At 36.7% G+C, this 20,630-nt stretch overlaps 1 protein-coding gene across 1 annotated transcript in view; it reads right to left on the bottom strand.

Annotated features, from left to right (window-relative positions):
* LOC306870488 (netrin receptor DCC-like) overlaps window positions 1-20,630 on the bottom strand; it is a gene marked incomplete at both ends in the record, with an annotated part of 131,807 nt that overhangs the window by 36,646 nt on the left and 74,531 nt on the right. The window contains 8 exons of the mRNA XM_079417801.1: window positions 313-507; window positions 2,271-2,378; window positions 2,950-3,088; window positions 7,557-7,795; window positions 9,736-9,831; window positions 12,753-12,947; window positions 15,247-15,357; window positions 17,004-17,145. Coding sequence (XP_079273927.1) covers window positions 313-507; window positions 2,271-2,378; window positions 2,950-3,088; window positions 7,557-7,795; window positions 9,736-9,831; window positions 12,753-12,947; window positions 15,247-15,357; window positions 17,004-17,145 — 1,225 coding nt within the window. The remainder of the gene's footprint in view (window positions 1-312; window positions 508-2,270; window positions 2,379-2,949; window positions 3,089-7,556; window positions 7,796-9,735; window positions 9,832-12,752; window positions 12,948-15,246; window positions 15,358-17,003; window positions 17,146-20,630) is intronic.

Raw genomic sequence — 20,630 nt, 5'->3', positions numbered from 1 at the left:
CTTCAACTGCTAATTTATTTGAATTGCTTAAGTTTTCCATCTCATATTTATATTTTATTTTAGATTTATTTAACAAAAATGTTTTAATAGTTTTAGTTTATGAGAAAAGAATAATAACAATAATAATAATAATAATCATGGTAATTAAATATTGCATAAAATAAGTGTCATATTTATTTAAAAAATGGACTCTTTGTGCAGGAGTATTTTTTATGATTATTAGAGAATCAGATTGCTTCTTTGGCAGCATCCAAGTGTTTACTAGCGTGTATTAATGAAGCACAGGTGATGATTTGAGACACAGCCGCTCACCTTTGGCCGTCCTGTACTGCACGGGCTCTGACAGCGGCCCCACTCCTTTGGCGTTCTTGGCCTGGATGCGGAAGTAGTAGACGGTGTCCAGGTTGAGGTCCATGACCTGGTGCGTGAGCCGGTCTCCGCCGATGGGCTCCATCACCCAGTCGTCGATGGGCATGTTCTTGTCCAGCGTGTAGTACAGGATATAACCTACACAGACGAGCAGGGTTAAATGGGTTAGTGCAGCGCTGACTCTGAGGTCAAAGGTCGAGTCTCTGCTGAGTGAGAATGTGAGTGTGACGCGAGGAAAATGAGGCCGAGATAAAGACACACGAGAGCTTTCAAATGCCAGACGGACCCTCAGCAGCCTCTTAATGGGACTGTGTGTGTGTGTGTGTGTGTGTTAGGTTAAATTTTTCCTGCTTCTTATCAAACTCAATTCAGTGTCTCTGCAGGGACACACACACAGAGATGAAGGTCAAGTGAAGCATCGCGTTTGTGCTGAGACACTAAAAACATCTGTGTGAGCCATCAGAGCAGCATGAGTGTGTTTTAATCACTTAAATTAACAGTCTGTTATCAATTTCTGACCCTCACAGCATCACGACTCTTTTATATCCCTTATAGCATGAATAAATAAATAATTTACTAAAATACATTTACTGAAATATATTTTATACCAAAATATTTCTTGAATATTTAAATATATATATATATATAGTTTTAGTAACGAATAACAACACTGGGAAACACTTTCCTTGAAGTCTTTATTTATAATGCATTATTAAAGTATTTTTATGCATTAATTATGCTTTGTAAGGCACCTTATATTGAAATCATGAATAATTGTAACCACAGTTCAGAAACATAAAAACACATTGTTGCACCTTTATAAAGTATAATGCATGCAATGATCCTCCCTCATTTATCTTACTGTGCTACAAGTTGGTCCCATACAAGTATAACTATGTTAAAACCATTATATACTATTTATAAACAAGCTGTGAAATTGACTTTAGTTAAAAAGCCAAGGAGTTATCATCACTGCAATATTATTAAAAATGATAAATTATTGACGTTTGACAATTTTTTTTATTTTTTGCTGATGTGTGTTTGATGTACAAATTATCTCATGATCTTGCACCACCACCTCTTAAATAATGTGTGACTTTCTGCAGACTAGGACATCAGTTAGAGGTGACTTTTCAACTAAATTTAAGAAAACAGTTTTTGGACAATCAGCTTTTTCAGTTAGAGCAGCAGAAAGATGGAATTTAATACCTGTTTATATTGGAGAGTGTGCAACATTTAGTATTTTTAAAACTACGCTTAAAGTATGGCTTAAGGAAAATCAAATATGTGATCATTGACTTGATTTTTTAATTTAATAGAGTATGATGTGATATTGTATGTGTTGTATGTATTGTTTTTGACTGAATATTGTAATTTTGTAACAACATCCTGCCCAGGGACTTCAGATGCAAATTAGCTTTATAGCTAACTCTAGCACAACACTTTTGTTGTCCATTGTCCCTGTATAAATTAATGAAATAAACTAAACTAAACTAAATTAAAACACAAGACAAACAATAATTTTCAGACGTAACAAAAAATCTGCAAACATTATAATGCATTTTAACTATTGCATAAAATTGGCATTTATCCTAAATATAGCTAACGTAAGATTTTGAAATGTATTTTTAAATACAATTTGAAATATAAATATTTTGGCATATAAAAGGTTGAAACTAAATATATTTTTAATTTAAAAAATATAATTCATTGATCATTTATTTTACAACATATATTTAGCTAAATATTTTGGCCATAAAAAAAAAATCTGTATTTTTGCCGCATGGGATTATTTGTGTCCTGATCAGATTATTATTCATTTATTATTATTATTTGGATGGACATACAAAACAGTCTCTAATTGAATTAATATCCTGTCATGTCATGTGTTTGAGCGTCACCTGTGATTCGTCCGTTGGCCTCCAGCGGCGGCTGCCAGCTAATCAGAATGGCTCGTGGACGTCCCTCTCGGCCAATCACAGTCAGGTCCTTTGGGGCAGAGCTCGGTGCTGACCAATGGAAAGAGAGAGCATTTGTGCTGTATTCTGCTCATGTCAGATTGAGACATTCATATTTAATACCTGTGACTTTACTATCCAATGCTCAGAGATGACGAGCAGTTCTTTAATTCCAGAAATCCACAGAAACTAATTAAACAGCTTCATTAACCCGAGGCCTCCTATGATTGTGATGTTTCATGTTTTCACTACAGTTAGTTTAGACAGTGATATATGGGTCTATTCCTGGAGTAAAGACGCTTTTATAAACACTGTTTTTCTACATGTACAGGTGGGTGGATGAGAGCCATCATAAACCACAGGAAGAGGTGTTTTATAAAGTAGTTATATATACCAAAACTGAGTAATTATATTAACAAACGTTTTGTCAGTGGAACCCCTTTGACATCAAAAGTTAATATTTCTATAACTTATTGCATTTGATTATTTTATCCTCTTTGTTAGGTGTTGATGGACTCAGATCAGATACTAAGGTGGATGTTTCTGCTATAGCACAGTATAAACAGCTGTATAATCAGTGTTTTATAACATAAAATGTACAGGAATGCCTGTGTGTTTGTACCTGCTTCATAAGTGGTGGCGTGTGCCGTCATGCTCCACGTGCTGGACTTGCGTCCTTTAGTCACCATAACAGAGAACTCATACATAGTGTTGGGCTTCAGACCTGTGACAGTGTGACTGAGAGCTGTAGTATCAGCTGACTGAAACACACAGAATCACACGTCATAATCACACATCAAATTCACAATCACATATAATCAAAATTACATGTCATAATCACACCTCACAATCACACATCACACATAAAATTCACAATCACACATCACAATCATACATCACAGTCACACATATCACAATCGCCAATACATAACACATACATCATAATCACACATCACAGTCACATAACACATCACATCACATCACACATCAAATTCACAATCACAATGACAATCACATATTACATCAAATTCACAATCACAAATTAAACATTACAATCACAATACAACACAAACACACATCACAATCACACCTCATAATCACACATCACAATCACACGTCATTATCACACATCAAATTCTCAATCACACATCACAATCACATAACACATATTACAATCACACATCACACATCAAACTCACAATCACACATCACACATCAAACTCACAATCACAAATTAAACATTACAATCACAATACAACACAATCACACATCACACACATCAAATTCAAAATCACACATCAAATTCACAATCACACAACACAATCAGACATCACAGTCACACATATCACAATCGCCATTACATAACACATACATCATAATCACACACCACAGTCACATAACACATCAAATTCACAATCACAATGACAATCACATATTACATCAAATTCACAATCACAAATTAAACATTACAATCACAATACAACACAAACACACATCACAATCACACCTCATAATCACACATCACAATCACACGTCATTATCACACATCAAATTCTCAATCACACATCACAATCACATAACACATATTACAATCACACATCAAACTCACAATCACACATCACACATCAAACTCACAATCACAAATTAAACATTACAATCACAATACAACACAATCACACATCACACACATCAAATTCAAAATCACACATCAAATTCAAAATCACACAACACAATCAGACATCACAGTCACACATATCACAATCGCCATTACATAACACATACATCATAATCACACATCACAGTCACATAACACATCAAATTCACAATCACAATGACAATCACATATTACATCAAATTCACAATCACAAATTAAACATTACAATCACAATACAACACAAACACACATCACAATCACACATCATAATCACACATCACAATCACACGTCATTATCACACATCAAATTCTCAATCATACATCACAATCACACAACACAATCACACATCACAGTCACATATCACAATCACACATCAAATTCACAATCACACATCACAATCACACATCACAATCACATAACACACACATCACACATCAAATTCACAATCACAAATTAAACATTACAATCACAATACAACACAAACACACATCATAATCACGTCATTATCACACATAACAATCATATATCACACACACACACATCAAATTCACAATCACACATCACAATGACAACGACAATCACACATTACATCAAATTCACAATCACAATCACACAACAATCACACGTCATAATCGCATAACACAAATCATATCAAATTCACAATTACACAATCACACATTATAATCACAATCACACATCACAATCACATCAAATTCACAACCACACATTACAATCACACAATACAATCACACATCAGGGTTTTAATCAAACTAAACAATACAATTATTATTTAATTTCAACAATTATAATTTTTACAAAATTCCTAAAACTTTAAAACAGAAAATACAAATTAAATATAGTTCAAAATATTATACAAAAATAGTATATCAATGATACTAAAATAACATGCTTCATGAAACACATTTAAATGTGTTTTTTCCCCACTTTTGTCTCTTAGACTGTGTATTTATTTGATGTCCGTGTGCTGAAGCGGAAGCGTCTGCGGAAGCGTTCAGCCCTCGTGTTCTGCCTCCTCGTGTGAAGACAGACGAGTGTAAAGACCAGTGACTTTTTCCTGCGCGACTTTAACCGAGCAACGAAACTGAGCAACACACTTAAGTATAATTTTTTATCTTCCCTCACACACTCTCCTTTCCTATCCTCTTTCCTTCCCCCCTATCATGTGTTTCCAAACCATTCTGGTTCTCTCTCAACCACACTCTAACATCACACGCAGACAGCAACGTAATCCTGCTAAACTGCGCCCTATCTCTACATCTTCCACTACACCTCTTTCTTTCTCTGTGGGTCTCTGGAATTGTCAGTCAGTTATCCGACGTTCTTCGTGAGCATCGGACTAAACTCAGAGCAGCAGAGAGAAAATGGTGCATATAAAACGATCCGTCGGACCTGAGTAGGTATCAGTCTTTGCTCTCATCTTTTTCTGCTGAAGTCCACTCCAAAAACCTCACATTTCCACAACAAGATCAACAGTGCTCCAGACATGCGTAATCTCTTCAGAACATTTAATTCTCTCCTCTGTCCCCCTCCACCACTTCTATTAACTATAATCTATAAACTAGATTAATCAGTAGTCAGTTCTCACCTCCACACACACAGGACATCCAACCAACTACATCCACTGCTAAAACTCCCATCTCCTCCTTCTGTCCCCTCACTGAGGCAGAAGTATCCACACTTCTCCTCTCCAGCCATCCTACAACATGTCCCCTTGACCCAATCCCCTCACACCTTCTCCAAGCAATCTCTCCCACACTCTTACTGACACTCACACACATCATCAACACATCCCTCCTCACAGGCATTTTCCCCACTGCGTTCAAGCAGGCTCGGGTAACCCCACTGCTAAAAAAACCTACATTAAACACTTCTCTTACAGAAATCTACAGACCTGTCTCTCTCCTTCCATTCATAGCAAAAACACTCGAACGAGTTGTCTTCAACCAGGTCTCATTGTTTCTTTCCCAGAACAACAAACTGGACGCTAAACAGTCAGGTTCAGGAGTGGCCATTCCACTGAGACTGCCCTACTCTCAGTCACCGAAGCCCTGCGAATTGCAAAAGCCAACTCAAAATCATCAGTCCTCATTCTGCTGGATCTATCTGCCGCTTTTGACACTGTCAATCATCAGATCCTCCTGTCCACCCTCTCATCACTGGGCATCAATGGTATTCCAATTCGCTGGTTTGAATCGTATCTCACTGGTAGGTCTTTCAGGGTGGCCTGGGGAGGCATCCAAAGCACATCAACTGGTCATTGGGGTTCCTCAGGGATCGGTTCTTGGACCCCTCCTCTTCTCCACATACACTACATCGCTGGGTCCCATCATACATGCACATGGCTTCTCCTATCACTGCTACGCTGATGACACACAGCTCTATCTTTTTTTTCAACCAGATGATCCAACGGTAGCTGCACGGATCTCAGGCTGCCTGGCGGACATCTCGGCATGGATGAAAGAACATCACCTACAGCTCAACCTGGCAAAGACTGAGCTTCTTGTCTTCCCTGCCACTCCAACTCTACAGCATGACTTCACGATCCAGTTAGGTTCATCAACAATTACCCCATCAACTTCGGTCAGAAATCTTGGTGTAATCTTTGATGACCAGCTGACCTTCAAAGAGCACATTGCAAAGACTGCTCGAACTTGCAGGTTTGCACTACACAACATCAGAAAGAACAGGTCATTTCTGACAGAGCATGCTGCACAACTTTTTGTCCAGGCAATTGTCATTTCTAGTCTGGACTTCTGCAATGCTCTTCTGGCTGGACTTCCATCAAACACAATCAAACCTCTACAAATGATTCAGAATGCAGCGGCACGACTGGTCTTCAACGAGCCCAAAAGAGCCCATGTTACACCTCTCTTTATCTCCTTGCACTGGATACCAGTCACAGCTCGCATCAAGTTCAAGACACTGATGCTTGCGTACAGAACTACCACAGGCTCAGCACCCGCCTACTTTCACTCACTATTACGAATCTACATCCCCTCCAGAAGTGTGAGATTCACTAGTGTGGTACCATCACAGAGAGACTCAAAATCACTCTCCAGAACATTCTCGTTCACCATTCCTGGCTGGTGGAATGATCTTCCCACCCCTTTCCGGATCCCTGTCTATCTTCAAGCAACAACTGAAAACTCATCTCTTTCGACACTACTTGACTTCATCCTAAACTCTAAAAAAACTAACAAAAAAACCAAACACTTTATCTTTCTTGTTATTTATTCCTTCCCTTGCAAGCTTGTACTTATTTGAACAATGCCTCGTATTTGGTGTTACGAGCACTTCGTCTGTCTGATTGCCTCTTCAAGATTAATCGCTTTATGTATTCCCCAATTGTAAGTCACAAAAGCGTCTGCAAAATGACTAAATGTCTAAATGTAAATGCATCTGTATGACGAGCTTCAAGCAATTTAAGCTTAAGATATAGTTAAAGGCTATGGAGTCTGGTCTGATTCAAAGGTTAATACCACGGTACTGACTAATTCCCATATTGGTTTACCATGGTATCCGTGCTATTTGATTGAAAAGCGCTGGTATTGACCTTGTATTTGCTGCTGGTGGAGTGGCTGGTCTTCCACTTGACGGAGTAGTAGCGCACCTCCGAGGACTTCTGGTTCTTGGGAATGGAGTTATCGGCCCAGCTGACGCGCACCGAGTCGGACGTGAGCGCCACGGCCTGCACACCTACGGGAGGAATCATGGGCGTGGACGTATCTGGGATGGGGGTAGGGAATTTATCAAACAGATGGAACAGATCGTCATCGGACGGGTCCGAGGGGTCTGTGTGGAGAGTCATGTTCATGCAGCAAATCATACGTGATCGCAGATGAGAGCGGACAGGACGGATCAGGAATAAAGGAGTGGAAAATGGAGTGACAGGAAAAAAGAGACACAAAGAAGAACATTGAGCTCTAGATAGTGACACAAACAGGTAAAGGTGAAAGTCAGAAGAACTACAGTGTGAAAAGTGGTAACCTGCAGATATAGACCGTAAAAATTCATCCGAATTCTCATATTTAGGTGGATTTAGTTACATTAAATTTAAATAAACAAATAAATACAAAGAAACAGACGAATAAACAATTAAAATTGATTAACTATTAATAGATAAAAATAAATAAATAGATAAAATAATTAAAAATTAATTTTAAAATAATTAATTAATTACTAAATAAATATATAAATAATTTAACAAATAAATAAACAAATTCATTTCTGAATAACTAGACACCTAGATAGATACATAAATAAATAAATAAATAAATAAATAAAACTATTTGACGAATCAAACCAGTTAAATGTTACCAGTTCTAGGTTACCAATTTTTTTGTGTACAGGGTGAATCTCAGCAAACATGAAGGATATTTTCACACATAATCAAAAGGAAAATTAGAAATTAGATTCTGCATGAATAAATTAAGTTTTAAAACTAAGTTCATAATTTTACATTAAACCATTGTTTTCACAACAGTAATCCTCAGCAGCTGATTGTAATGGGGAAAAAAATTATTATTTGTACTGCAAAAGTACATTTATATATAAATAAAGATAGTATTCAAGCTAAATTTATTTTATCCACATTTAATTAATAAAGGAATTGGGACTTGGGGTTAAATGTGTTTAAATATGCACAGAAACATGTTTTTAAAATACATTTCATTTTCGCCAGGCTACATATATTATTGTTTTACTTTCTTTTGATTCTGAAATTAATTTACACTGAATTTAATTTATACTGATTAAATTAACATAGGAATGGGAATTCGGGGGTTAAATGTGCTTAAATATGCACAAAAATATGCTGTTAAAATAAGCTGCATTTTCTTCATGCTAAATATATTTTCTTGTTTCTCTCTTTTTGATTCTGAAGTGAAATATGAGCCGCATGTGAGATTCACCAAGTAAAGCAGATTAATCTACAGCCTCACCTGAGAGACACAGAGAGAAGACAGTTAGTCAAGAAACAACTAACATACAACCCAGTCATCATCATCAGACAAACACACAACTCTATTCATTCTGTCAGTATCAGACACTGCTCGTATCAATCTGACACCTGCAGCAGCTCTTATGTAGTTAATATTCATGTTATTTCAAGTAATTGTTTTTATGGTTTTAGTTTAAGTTAAATAACCCTTATTCTTGTACAGAAAAAAATCCCAGAATGCACTGCAAAAAGTCGAGGGAAATGTTTGATTTAGTTTTGTTTCTATTAAGGCTGTTGTTGTAGCTGCCTTCAGACCAGAGCTGAAACACAATGCTTCTCTACAAATGAAACTCAAGAGACGCTGGTGTCAACAAGCTTTAAACAATCCAACCAGAGACTGAAGCAGCATCTCACAAGCTGGTGAGTCTGTAGAAAAGTTTGAAATGATTCACAGCTGGTTCATTTGATTCATTTATGTGAATCAGTTCAAACTGTTCAGTTCCATTAATCAGTTTAAAACATAAACCAATGATTCAATGATTCATTTGAGTCATCAACCACATTGATTAAATTTCTTCTAATTTCTCTATGCTCACTAAAGTTTCCTCTGATGGAAGAAAAAATCATTTCACAGCAAATATTGAACATAAATATGAAGATACACATCAAATACTGTCCGTATATCTCCTGAAGGTTTGTGATCATATGTGAGACTGGTGTAAAGCACATGGCTATAATCAGACTGGAAGGGAAGCTCAGAATGATCTAAACAGACGATGTTTGGGTGACCCACCTGACAAGGATCTGGTGACGGCGCTCTCGTACAGAGGAACTCCTTCACCTGCGTTATTGAAGGCCTTCAGAGAGATGACGTAATGAGAGCTGGGCTCTGCAAACACAAACACAAACAAACACAAAAACCTGAAGAGCTGGAGATGAGGCCGTTTACAGCAGATATTAACACGCATCGCCTCAGTGAGTGATTCATCAGACCAGAGGCTCTGGATTCATTAAAGCTCTTAAAGCTACAGCACTCAACAGACTGATTCATTATATGGAGGAGAGCGTGGACATTCATATATTATAATTCATTTGTGTTAAAGTGATTAATGCATTTAATGCAGTACCTCATATATGCAGCTATATGAGCTTTAAATTCAAGATATGAGGGCAAAAGAGTGTATTTCTATGTGATATAGTTTAGCAATATCACACCAGCAAGAGTGCCATTTCTCCCTAATATTTGCATCACTGCAAATGTCATATTGATTTAATAGTTCAATGAACAAGAAGTTACTATTGTTACATTTTAGACACAATATTGTCTGCTCAATTTCACAAATGAAAATAGTTCCAATCAAAGTCACAGCAGAACTGATGAACGTCTGATCAACACACAGCGGTAATTCGTTACTGAACGAATCCACGGTTTTGAACAAATCAAGTGAGTCAATGATTCAGTGATTCATTCATAAAGAGCCACTTGCTTAATTTCTTAATGAATCAGCGGTTTGAATGAATCAAGTGAGTCGGTGATTCAGTGGTTAATTCATAAAGAGCCACTTGCTTAATTTCTTAATGAATCAGCAGTTTGAATGAATCAAGTGAGTCGGTGATTCAGTGGTTAATTCATAAAGAGCCACTTGCTTTGTTTCTAAATGAATCAGTTGTGTACATGATTCAATGACTCGCTCGGTAACTTGCTGCCACTTTCTGGTGATTTTAGTTTTTATATTTAGAGTATAGTTTTATTTTTTAAAAGTCATTTCATATGTCAATATTCACTTTTTTATACCATTGATACTTATTATGATTATTTATGCAATGTTGACTCAAAATATCTCTTTCTAAAGGTACTGTTTTGAAATGTTTACTCAATGCTTTTCTTATTTAACACAATAATGGCTTTATCTTTTTTGGAGGCACATCGGCACATAATGCAATTAATGAAATTAAACATTTTAATTGCTTGACAGCCCTAATTATAATTTCATATAATTAATGAATTTTGCAACATTGGCACTGTTGCTCAACTAAACTGAGCTGAATAATGACACTTGCTTTGAAACTATCAGTACTGTATAAAGTACTATAAAATAAATTGACTTGACTTGGCAACAATCACTGACATAAATGTAATTCAGTGATTCAGGGAAAAATAAATGCCTCAGAAGTGCAGAAGGCAAAAATAACGGCAAACAAAGCAAGACATCAAGTGAGGAAATTCAAATGAAGTTATTATTGATGATAATATTCATCTGTACATGAGAAGCTCTCGTCTGTTTCCAGCAGCGCCGCCGCAGGACACGACTGGTTTCATTCCGAGGCTATAATTGATCGAGGCTTTGAAATATTAATTTATGACTCTGTTTGTGTCCGTATGAAACCCCTGAACAAAGAAACAGAAGTTGCTCTTTTCCTCTTTCCATTCGATTCTCTTTTCCTTCTGGGCAGCCGCTCTCGGTTCAATATCGCTGCCATGGTAACCTGTGGATTCCATGTGAAATATTGATAAGGACGTGGCCTTATTTTAGTCCAGAATGGAGGTTAGAGGAGGCCAGATCAGCGTTCGGAGAACAAAAGCCGAGCGCAGGTGAGAATTTCACCACGAGCAAACAGCTGACGAAACCAACGTCCAGGGAGTCGTAAACTCCTCTTGACATCCGTTTTTCTGGGTAATCTCAGAAAAATAGAATAAATAAAATATTAGCGTGCTTTAACACGAGGGAGTGTGTTTGATCTCAAACAAACCCTATTACGTATTCATGAGCACTGAACTAGCCACGCCTCCTCATGAATATTAAAATCTGAGATTTGTCATTGTGTCTTTTGTCAGGCATGATGAGAAAAATTTAATTTACACCTCACTTGTTTTCAAATTAGATGCCTTTAAATAAAATATTCTAATTTCATTCCTCATAATGAATAAATGAATGGGAAGTCATTGCAGTAAATGAATCCGCACTGCTTTTCATAACAAGCACTTAAGAGCTTCCAAATAATAATATTTTGATGAGTGCTGCTCATCATGTGATCAGTGATCTATAATTAGTGATCTGAATGAAAGCAGCATCTCAGAGACTCTCTGATTAAATCAATGCAAATGACTCTCTGATCACATGACCTGACAGAACTGATGAGCCCAGCTCACATTCCTACAATCCTAGGCTAAAATCTGCAGCCTTTGATCGCTGGTTTGACATGTTCACCAACAGCCGATTAATGGCCGTTGCGATCAAATTTTTCCTCTGATGGTGGCAGTGTCACAGAATTCATATGATATAGTATGTTGTCTTTGCTATGATAAACAGCAGTTGCGGCAGGTTTTCTCGCTCGCACCTGTTTTTAACGCGTCTTGAGTGTCGTACAGTCTGACATTAATGACAACTGAGACAACAGTGTGACATGATCATCATGTTCGTACAGTCTGACAAACAACAATCATAAAGGACTAGGGATGTAACTATATTATCAATATCACAATATCAAAACGGTCTCGATATTATCGTGGTCACATGAGACAGTATATCACAAATAAAATGAGGGAATTAGTTAAGAACACGGGTTAATTTTGAACTCTAAACGTGCATTAGATAAAATATTTTAACTTTAAAATGTACAGTTTTTATTTTTTTTCCCCAATTGTTCATTTGTCTTTTTTTCTTTTTAAATATTGCAATAAATTTCATATCGTGGATTCATATCGCAATAATATCGTATTTTGATATCGATATTTTGATATCGTTACTTCCCTATAAAGGACTATTAAACCTCGTACAGTGTGCACTCGGCTTGAGTCGTGTTTCTTACCCAAGTTCTCGATGGAGTAGTAGCGCTGCTTGCTGTCCACTCTCACGGTCTCGGCGTATGGGCTGCCCACTCCGTAGCCGATGATGTAGCCGCGCACGAGGATGTTGGGGTTGAGAGGAGGCGTCCAGCTCATGATGATGCTGTTGGGCAGCGGACGCACATGCAGAGAGCTCGGCTGGTTGGGAACTTGAGTTTCTATGAACGAGAGAAAAGGAGAAGAGAAAAGCGAGGTCATTGCTGAGCTGGGTTCAGCGAGTTCCTTTAATCATTGCTGCAGAGACACCTGAGCGATCATCTCCATTCACAGCTCAACCCAGAATGACTTAACAACTGAGGGAGAAAACAGAATTAGTATGCAATGAAATAGAATGAAAATTCAAAAATTCACAAACAGACAGACAGAACAAATTAACAAACATATGTCAGACAAAATGAACGAATGAATGAACAAACTAATGAATGAACGGATGATAGAGAGATAGAAAGACAGACAGAACAAACATACAAATAAACGAACAAACAAACAAAAGAACAAATGAACAACAGACAGACCGAAATGACAGACAGCATTTATCCAGCATTTATGAAGCTCGACACTCCACCGGTGTTCTCACACATCAAGGCTCGCTCTGTAATCGTCTCTCCTTCAGGCACAGAGCGTCTCTGATTAATGAGTCTCTCAAAGCAGCAAACTAGAGTGAAGTTCACGCAGGTACTGATCAAACCTCACGCCACGTGTTTGATCCGCAAACAGAAACGCGTCTCATTCAAAGGTGACATTCTAACGCCCAACAACGTCTTCAAAGCGCTCCATTAGAACAGACGATGCAGGTGCTCTGCATCGAGTTAAAAGATAATGTAAATGTCAACTACATCTTCATCTATTATATGCTGAATGATGTGCGCTTTTAACTTTCATTGTGCTGGCAGACACACTAAACTCAGACAAACTGAAGCCAGACGTATCGATTCTCTGCTTAAACTGTTTCCTCTTATCGCCCGACGTGCCTGACTTACCATGTCCTCATGTAGCCTGTGGCTACATCTCAATCCACACACTAGTTCAGCAGTAAGCACACTACCCAGGGAATCAGACATTTCCAGGTCCTGGAACGATTGCTCACTAGATAACATTCCCTGCTTCAGGTCAATGAATAATCGCCAGTGTTTAGTAAACATGGTCCTTACTAGTAGTGATGGGAGAAACATAGCTGAACAAAACAATAACTGGTTCGAGGCAAGTGATTCACAAAGGTTTGAAAGCTTCATGAAACAAGTGCTAAACACCTTGAAAATCATCAAAACAGACCGGCCTAACCACCTCAGACTGGTTTAAGCCTGACATATGGATGGAAGCGCCCATCATTAGTGCTAAACCAGTGTTAATATCGTCAATGAAGACAACGACATGCACTGGACAGCTTAGCATGGAAAAGTAAATGAGCTAGGGCTGTGCGATGTTTATTGAGTAGTAGTACTGAACTGTTGTTTTAATGGTGTGCGAGCTGACATTTTGTAACTTTGCAAGTTTTTCAGTGCCGGATGAAGGCAATCAGAATACAATTATAATATAATTTAAGATTTGGAGGCAAAAATGGCCTGTAAGAGTTTTGTTTTTAAAATTTATGTCATGAGGGTTAAATAACGTTAACTATAACAAGAGTGTTGCTTTCCCAAATGTCAGCACGATCGCAAATGAATTGATTTCATAAAACAGCTCAACAATCAAAAGATTAAGCCAAATTTTCGTCTGCGAGCAGCACTGTGTATTTTGTTACTGAATGAAATGTCTTTTTGATCAAATCTTTTCAGTCAATGATTCAGTTTGCCATTTCATAAAGACAATCACTAGCTTTGCTTCTAAACGAATCAAATGTTTTGAGTGAGCGAGTCAATGGATCACTCATTACGACAGGGACTTGCTGCCACCTACTGGCGGCTTTAGAGTCATATTTATTTATCCAAGACAGCTTTAAACCAACCATCTCAAAAACACACTCGGCAAAATATGGTAATTATTCATATTTAAATAATTGTCAATATTGCACACCCCTGAAATAACATAGCATCATCTTTGAAAAACGTTTTCCTAGATTTTTAAAATATATATATTGTAGTACGTATGGTTAATATTATTTGTAATTGTGCAATTGTAATTGATTTGGTCTAAAGAGAGAAGAATTGATGACTATTTTTGTTTGAAGTCTACATAAAAAATAGCTACCAAAATAAAGGCTGGTAACTGCAGTTTGACTAAAAGTTGACAAAAATGCAATGACTTTTTGTCGACTAAAACTATGAAAGACTCAAAAGACTATTAAGCATTTTCGTCTCAAGATAAAGACTAAGACTAAATCAAAAATGCCTGCCAAAATGAACACTGTGCTAAACCTCTCAAATACCATAAAAACAGACCGGCCTAACCACCTCGGACCGGTTTAAGCCGCTCTAAAGAGGGACTTGTGCTTCACTGTGCGTCTGCAGTCGTATTCACCGTCCAGGTCGTTCTCCGGCGTCTCGGCCGTGTGCCACTCGCTGCTGGGCCCCGTGCCATTGACCGTCATGGCTGCCACCTGGAAGCTGTACTGGCTGCCTTTCTCCAATCCTGTCAGACAATAAACAAAGAGCAGGAGTCACAGTGTGTGTGTGTGTGTGTGCGATCATTATTTGCGATTCTAATTAGTAAACAGCAATCAGTCAAGGCGGCGAGGTAAACAAGGTCTCCAAACCTCATCTAAACCGATCAGGATGCATTTCCATCATGTGTAAAGATAAAAAACGCAATTATGATAGCAGGGCGCTGTCATCCCTGAATACCCCGGAGCGTGGGGAATTAGCATAACACACTCCAACGGCACTGTGAAATGAATCCCTTCGGAAATAGTAACTTAGCGAGATATCCATCAAGGGAATAATGGAAATGAATATGATTTTCCAATAAATTCAGAAATCCTATTCAAACAAACACACATCTACCCTCCCAAAGCCTCGGAGGACGACAAATCCGGCATGATGCATCGACTTCTTTAGCATGCATAGAATCAGGCGTTAAAGAAACAAAGCGTGCAACGGAGGAGTGCATCGCATGAGAAACACGGGAATCTGTTCTTCCATTCAGATCAGGGCTGTAACCACCATAGACATTAATACATAATTAGGAAGGGCCAAAAGCAGCGCTCTTTTTAGGATGACAGCTGCCGCTGCAGTCTTAAGGCCCCTTCACACCAAGGACGATAACTATAAAGATAATAATAAAGTTCTCAATATTAAAGAATAGCAGAATCCACACCACAGCTATAACAATAAATGCACAGAGAAACAATATAAGTAGGCAGGGATTACTGTTCACAGAAGCAGAGAGCGAATACCAGCGCAAATGAAGCATCGGTTTAACGCTGAAAGAGAGCGAGAAAAGATGGAAGTTGCAACTGTTTTACGATAGAAATATGGCCTTTTGAGAGAGAGATTAAGTAGGATATGTGCATCTCTCTCTACAAACAATCAAGCTGTGATTTTAGTTACTTCAAAACAGTGGTTTTACCTCCTCATTGCTGAGAGATATAATGTAACGATTCAGTATCGAACAGTGTTTCCGTTGGTTTTCACATTGGTATTTCAAAAGAGGACCATGTTCTTGTTTCTTTATGAGAAGTGGTTTTATTTCATTTTGAGATAAGGACATGTTATGTGTCAAAGCAGTTAAATATATGTCTATATTGCATGTTCAGATCATTCATATTACCAGATGTTTTCTCCGGGAATATATAACGAGTTTGGAAATGCTTAATAAATGCACTGTGCAAATTACACTGTAACTAAACCAATTAGATTTTAGTTGACTAAACCTACTGTAGATTTAGTCGACTTAAACCTTGTAATATTTAGTAAACTAAAACTAGACTAAGACTAAAAACAATTCAGATGACTAAAATGTGACTAAAACTAAATAGCATTTTAGTCCAAAGACTATGACTAAAACTGAATCAAAATTTGCTGGCAAAACTAATACTGGTATCGAAGCTATTTTATTAATAAAAGTCGGGGGGCAGTGTTGACGAAGTTCCTGAATATTTGTTCACGCAGTGCGATCTCTGATTTGTGTGTGAGTGGTGTATGTGTGTGCGTCAATGAAAGTGGCACATTAATATATAGAACTGTGCTTAAACAGGCTTGGAACATACAGTATGTGTGTGTCCCCCGATGTTGAAGACATGGTTACGGCCTTGATTCAGACGCATGTGACGGACTCACCGGTGAACAGGTACCAGAGGTTGTTGGGTTCGATGGCCTCCTGTTCCCCCCGCCGGCCTGTTTTGCGATGGCGGATCTTGTATCCGGTGATGAATCCGTTCTGTGTGTTTGCAGGCGACGGCTGCCAGCTCACCTTAATGCTCTGAGACACAGACCAGAAACCAACACTGAGATCATACAAACATCAGCACCACATCAGTTTATCAGCCAGAGCGTCTGGAATATCTGTTGATGCAAAATTACAAATAAACACGTGACCAAACAGTTTTTAAAGGTTTAGTTTTTAAATATAATTGGTCCCTTTTTGCTCATCAAGGCAGCATTATTTGATCAAAAATACAGAAGAAATTGTGAAATGGTATTAGAATGTAAAACAGCTGTTTTCTATGTGAATATGTGTTCAAATGTAATTGACTGCTGTGATCAAACAAAACAATCATTACTGCAGTCTTCAGTGTCACATGATCTTCAGAAATCATAATAATATACTGATTTACTGCTCAACAAACATTTCTGATTATTATCAATGTTGAACACAGTTGTGCTGCGCAATAAATTGACGAAAAGTGTCAATAAAGCCATTTATAATATTCAAATAAATGTATTGCATTTATATGTGACCCTGCAGCTCAAAAGCAGTCATCAGTAACACAGGTATATTTGTAGCAATAGCCAACAATACATTGCATGGGTCAAAATTATACATTTCTCTTTTATGACAAAAATCATTAGGATATTAAGATCATGTTCCATGAATATATTTTGTTAATATAACAGTAAATATGTCAAAACTTCATTTTTGATTAGTAATATGCATTGCTAAGAACTTCATTTGAACAACTTTAAAGGAGATTTTCTCAATATTTAGATTTTTTTGCTCCCTCAGATTCCAGATTTTCTAATAGTTGTATCTCAGACAAATATTGTCCTATAAATCTCAAATTCTAAAAATGGACCCTTATGACTGGTTTTCAGGGTCATTCTCTCTCTCTGTCACACACACACACACACACACACACACACACTCACACACACACACAATTAAATTTGAAGTAATTTAGTATTTATTGCAATATTTTATCATTTGCACGATTTGCTTGGTTTATTTAATTTAATTATTTTTTATTAAAGTTTCATTTATTTCAAACAATAAAAACATTTTAAAATTACAATAACCCTGTTCAGGATTCTTTGATGAATAGAAAGTTCAAAAGAACAGCATTTATTTGAAACAGAAATATTTTGTAACATTATACATGACTTTACTGTAATTTTTTAATCTTTTCAATGCATCCTTGATGAATAAAAATATTCATTTCGTTCCAAAGAAAAAAAAAAAGCATGTTAATCGCTGCTGCTTCCAGTCATTTTTATTACCGTTCAGACCTTTCCAGCCATCTGTATTCTGCATGGATGCTTATTAATTATACAGGGAAAGGCATTTAATTGTTCAGTAAAGCAGAGGAAGAAATGCATTGATTTGACAGGGTCTTTAGTACAACCTTTACTAGAACTAGTGCTGCTCTCTCTCTCTCTCTCTCTCCAAAGCATCCAAACTCCCAAACACAGATTCATTAACCTTCACAAACGGCCCTGAAACAGATATAAACTGCACGGTGCAGGAATGCCATCATACGCTCAGTGGCATCGAGAGTCTGCGCTGGTGCCATCTGCCCGTTAACATGCAAATAAAGCAATTAAAATTCACAGCACACCGCTGCCAACGTGACACGTCCATCCTGCTTCAGACCGGCCAATCCTGTGGCCAGCGGCACTGCTCCGCTCCTGTTCGGCACACGCTGCATTCATTAACATTCACTGGCACTCGTTCCTGGGTTTGGAGAGTCATCTTAATTGATTACAGCTCATGTGTGTGTGTGTGTGTGTGTGTGTGTGTGTGTGATTATGGCAGTGGTTCAGAATTGTCATTTTGGCCCCATCATGGTGTTAATTATCCCGTGTTGAACAGCGAGAATCAACTCAGAACAATGTGTTGCAGCACGGATCTGTGTGTGTGTGTGTGTGTGTGTGTGTGTTTTCATGGGTTGATGCAGTTCTATAAAGCTGAAATTAGTGGCAGACATATATATTTTGTCATCAGCATTGCACTCTGAATGCAACCGATCGGTGCAATCAATACAAGTCTGTTTTATATCCTCAGCTTCTCTTTTAAATTTCTAGAGGAGCAACAGATTGGAGAGAATCTGACTGAGCGAGTGTTAGAAACGCATTCACAGCTGTGTTTGCACGTCAGTGCTGTTATTCCTAACGAAAACTATTATTTTGGTAATAGAAATAAAGCTGAATTAAAATAAAAATAAAACATAAATAATAGATGAAAAGCTTACTTAAAAATAAGAAATACTGACTTGGCAACAAGCTGAAATAAAATAAAGTACAAAATTATTACAACTAAAATAAAAAGTTATTAAAGCTAAATGGAAATAAAAAAGCACAATATAAAATTACTAAAAGAAATAAAGCTAAATAAAATAAAATACAAATATTAGATGAAAAACGTAAAAATAAGAAATGTTGCTTTGGCAGCTAACTGAAATAAAACAAGTATTACAATGATTAAAACTAGAATATAGTAATTAAAGTTATATAGAAATATTTAAAAAACAAATGAATAATAATGACAAAAATCAAAGAAGTAAAGTCAAAAAACTAAAGTACTAAAATTAACTAAAACTAAAAATGTTACTAAAGTTATAAAGAACCAAAAACTAATAAAAATGACAAAAGCCTAAAACAAAATTACTAAAATAAAATATGTAAATATAAATGCTAATTTAAAACATTAATAAATACTCAAATAGTATCTAATATGATCCTCAGAAACAAACCCAACGCACAGAAACAGAGACGTGAGCCGGGCAGAGGAATAATATAAAAATATACTGTGACTTTTTATCTCACAATTCTGACTTTTTTGTCTTCTCAAAATTACAAGATATAAACCAAGAATTTAAATGTTTTTCTTTTTGGAAAAAGTTGATAACTCAGTTATTTTTTGTATAATTGCGAGTTTGTATTGCAATTCTGATACGGTCTCTTATAATTCTGACGTATTTTCTTCTCATAATTTTAAGTTTATACCTCACAATTCTGACTTCACATTGCAATTCTGGCGTTTTATCTTAGAACTGCGACTTTATATTGCGATTCTGACTTCATATATCACAGTTCTGTCATTGGTTTTTTAGAATTGCAAGTTTGTATCACAATTCACAAGTTTATATCTCGCAATTCTGACCTTTTTATTAGAAGTGTCTATATCACAATATCTTGCAATCCTAACTTTATATCGCAATTCTGACGTTTTTTCTTGGAATTGCAAGTTTGTATTGCAATTCTGACATTATATGTCCCTGTTCTGTCATTTATTTTTTAAATTGTGAGTTTGTATCACAATTCTAAGCTTATGTCACAATTCTGACGTAAAATCTTGCAATCCTGATGATTTTTTCTTGGAATTGTTTTTATTTTTAGAGTTGAGCTTTTGTCATAATTGTGACTATATATATATATATATATATATATATATATATATAGTTTTTATATTTCACCAACAACATTAATATTAAAAATAAAAAGGTCTTTTAAATAATAAATATCATAAAG

The sequence above is a fragment of the Barbus barbus genome, assembly GCF_936440315.1.
Source record: "Barbus barbus genome assembly, chromosome: 5".
Classification (NCBI taxonomy): domain Eukaryota; kingdom Metazoa; phylum Chordata; class Actinopteri; order Cypriniformes; family Cyprinidae; genus Barbus; species Barbus barbus.
This window is presented reverse-complemented; position numbering and strand designations above follow the sequence as displayed.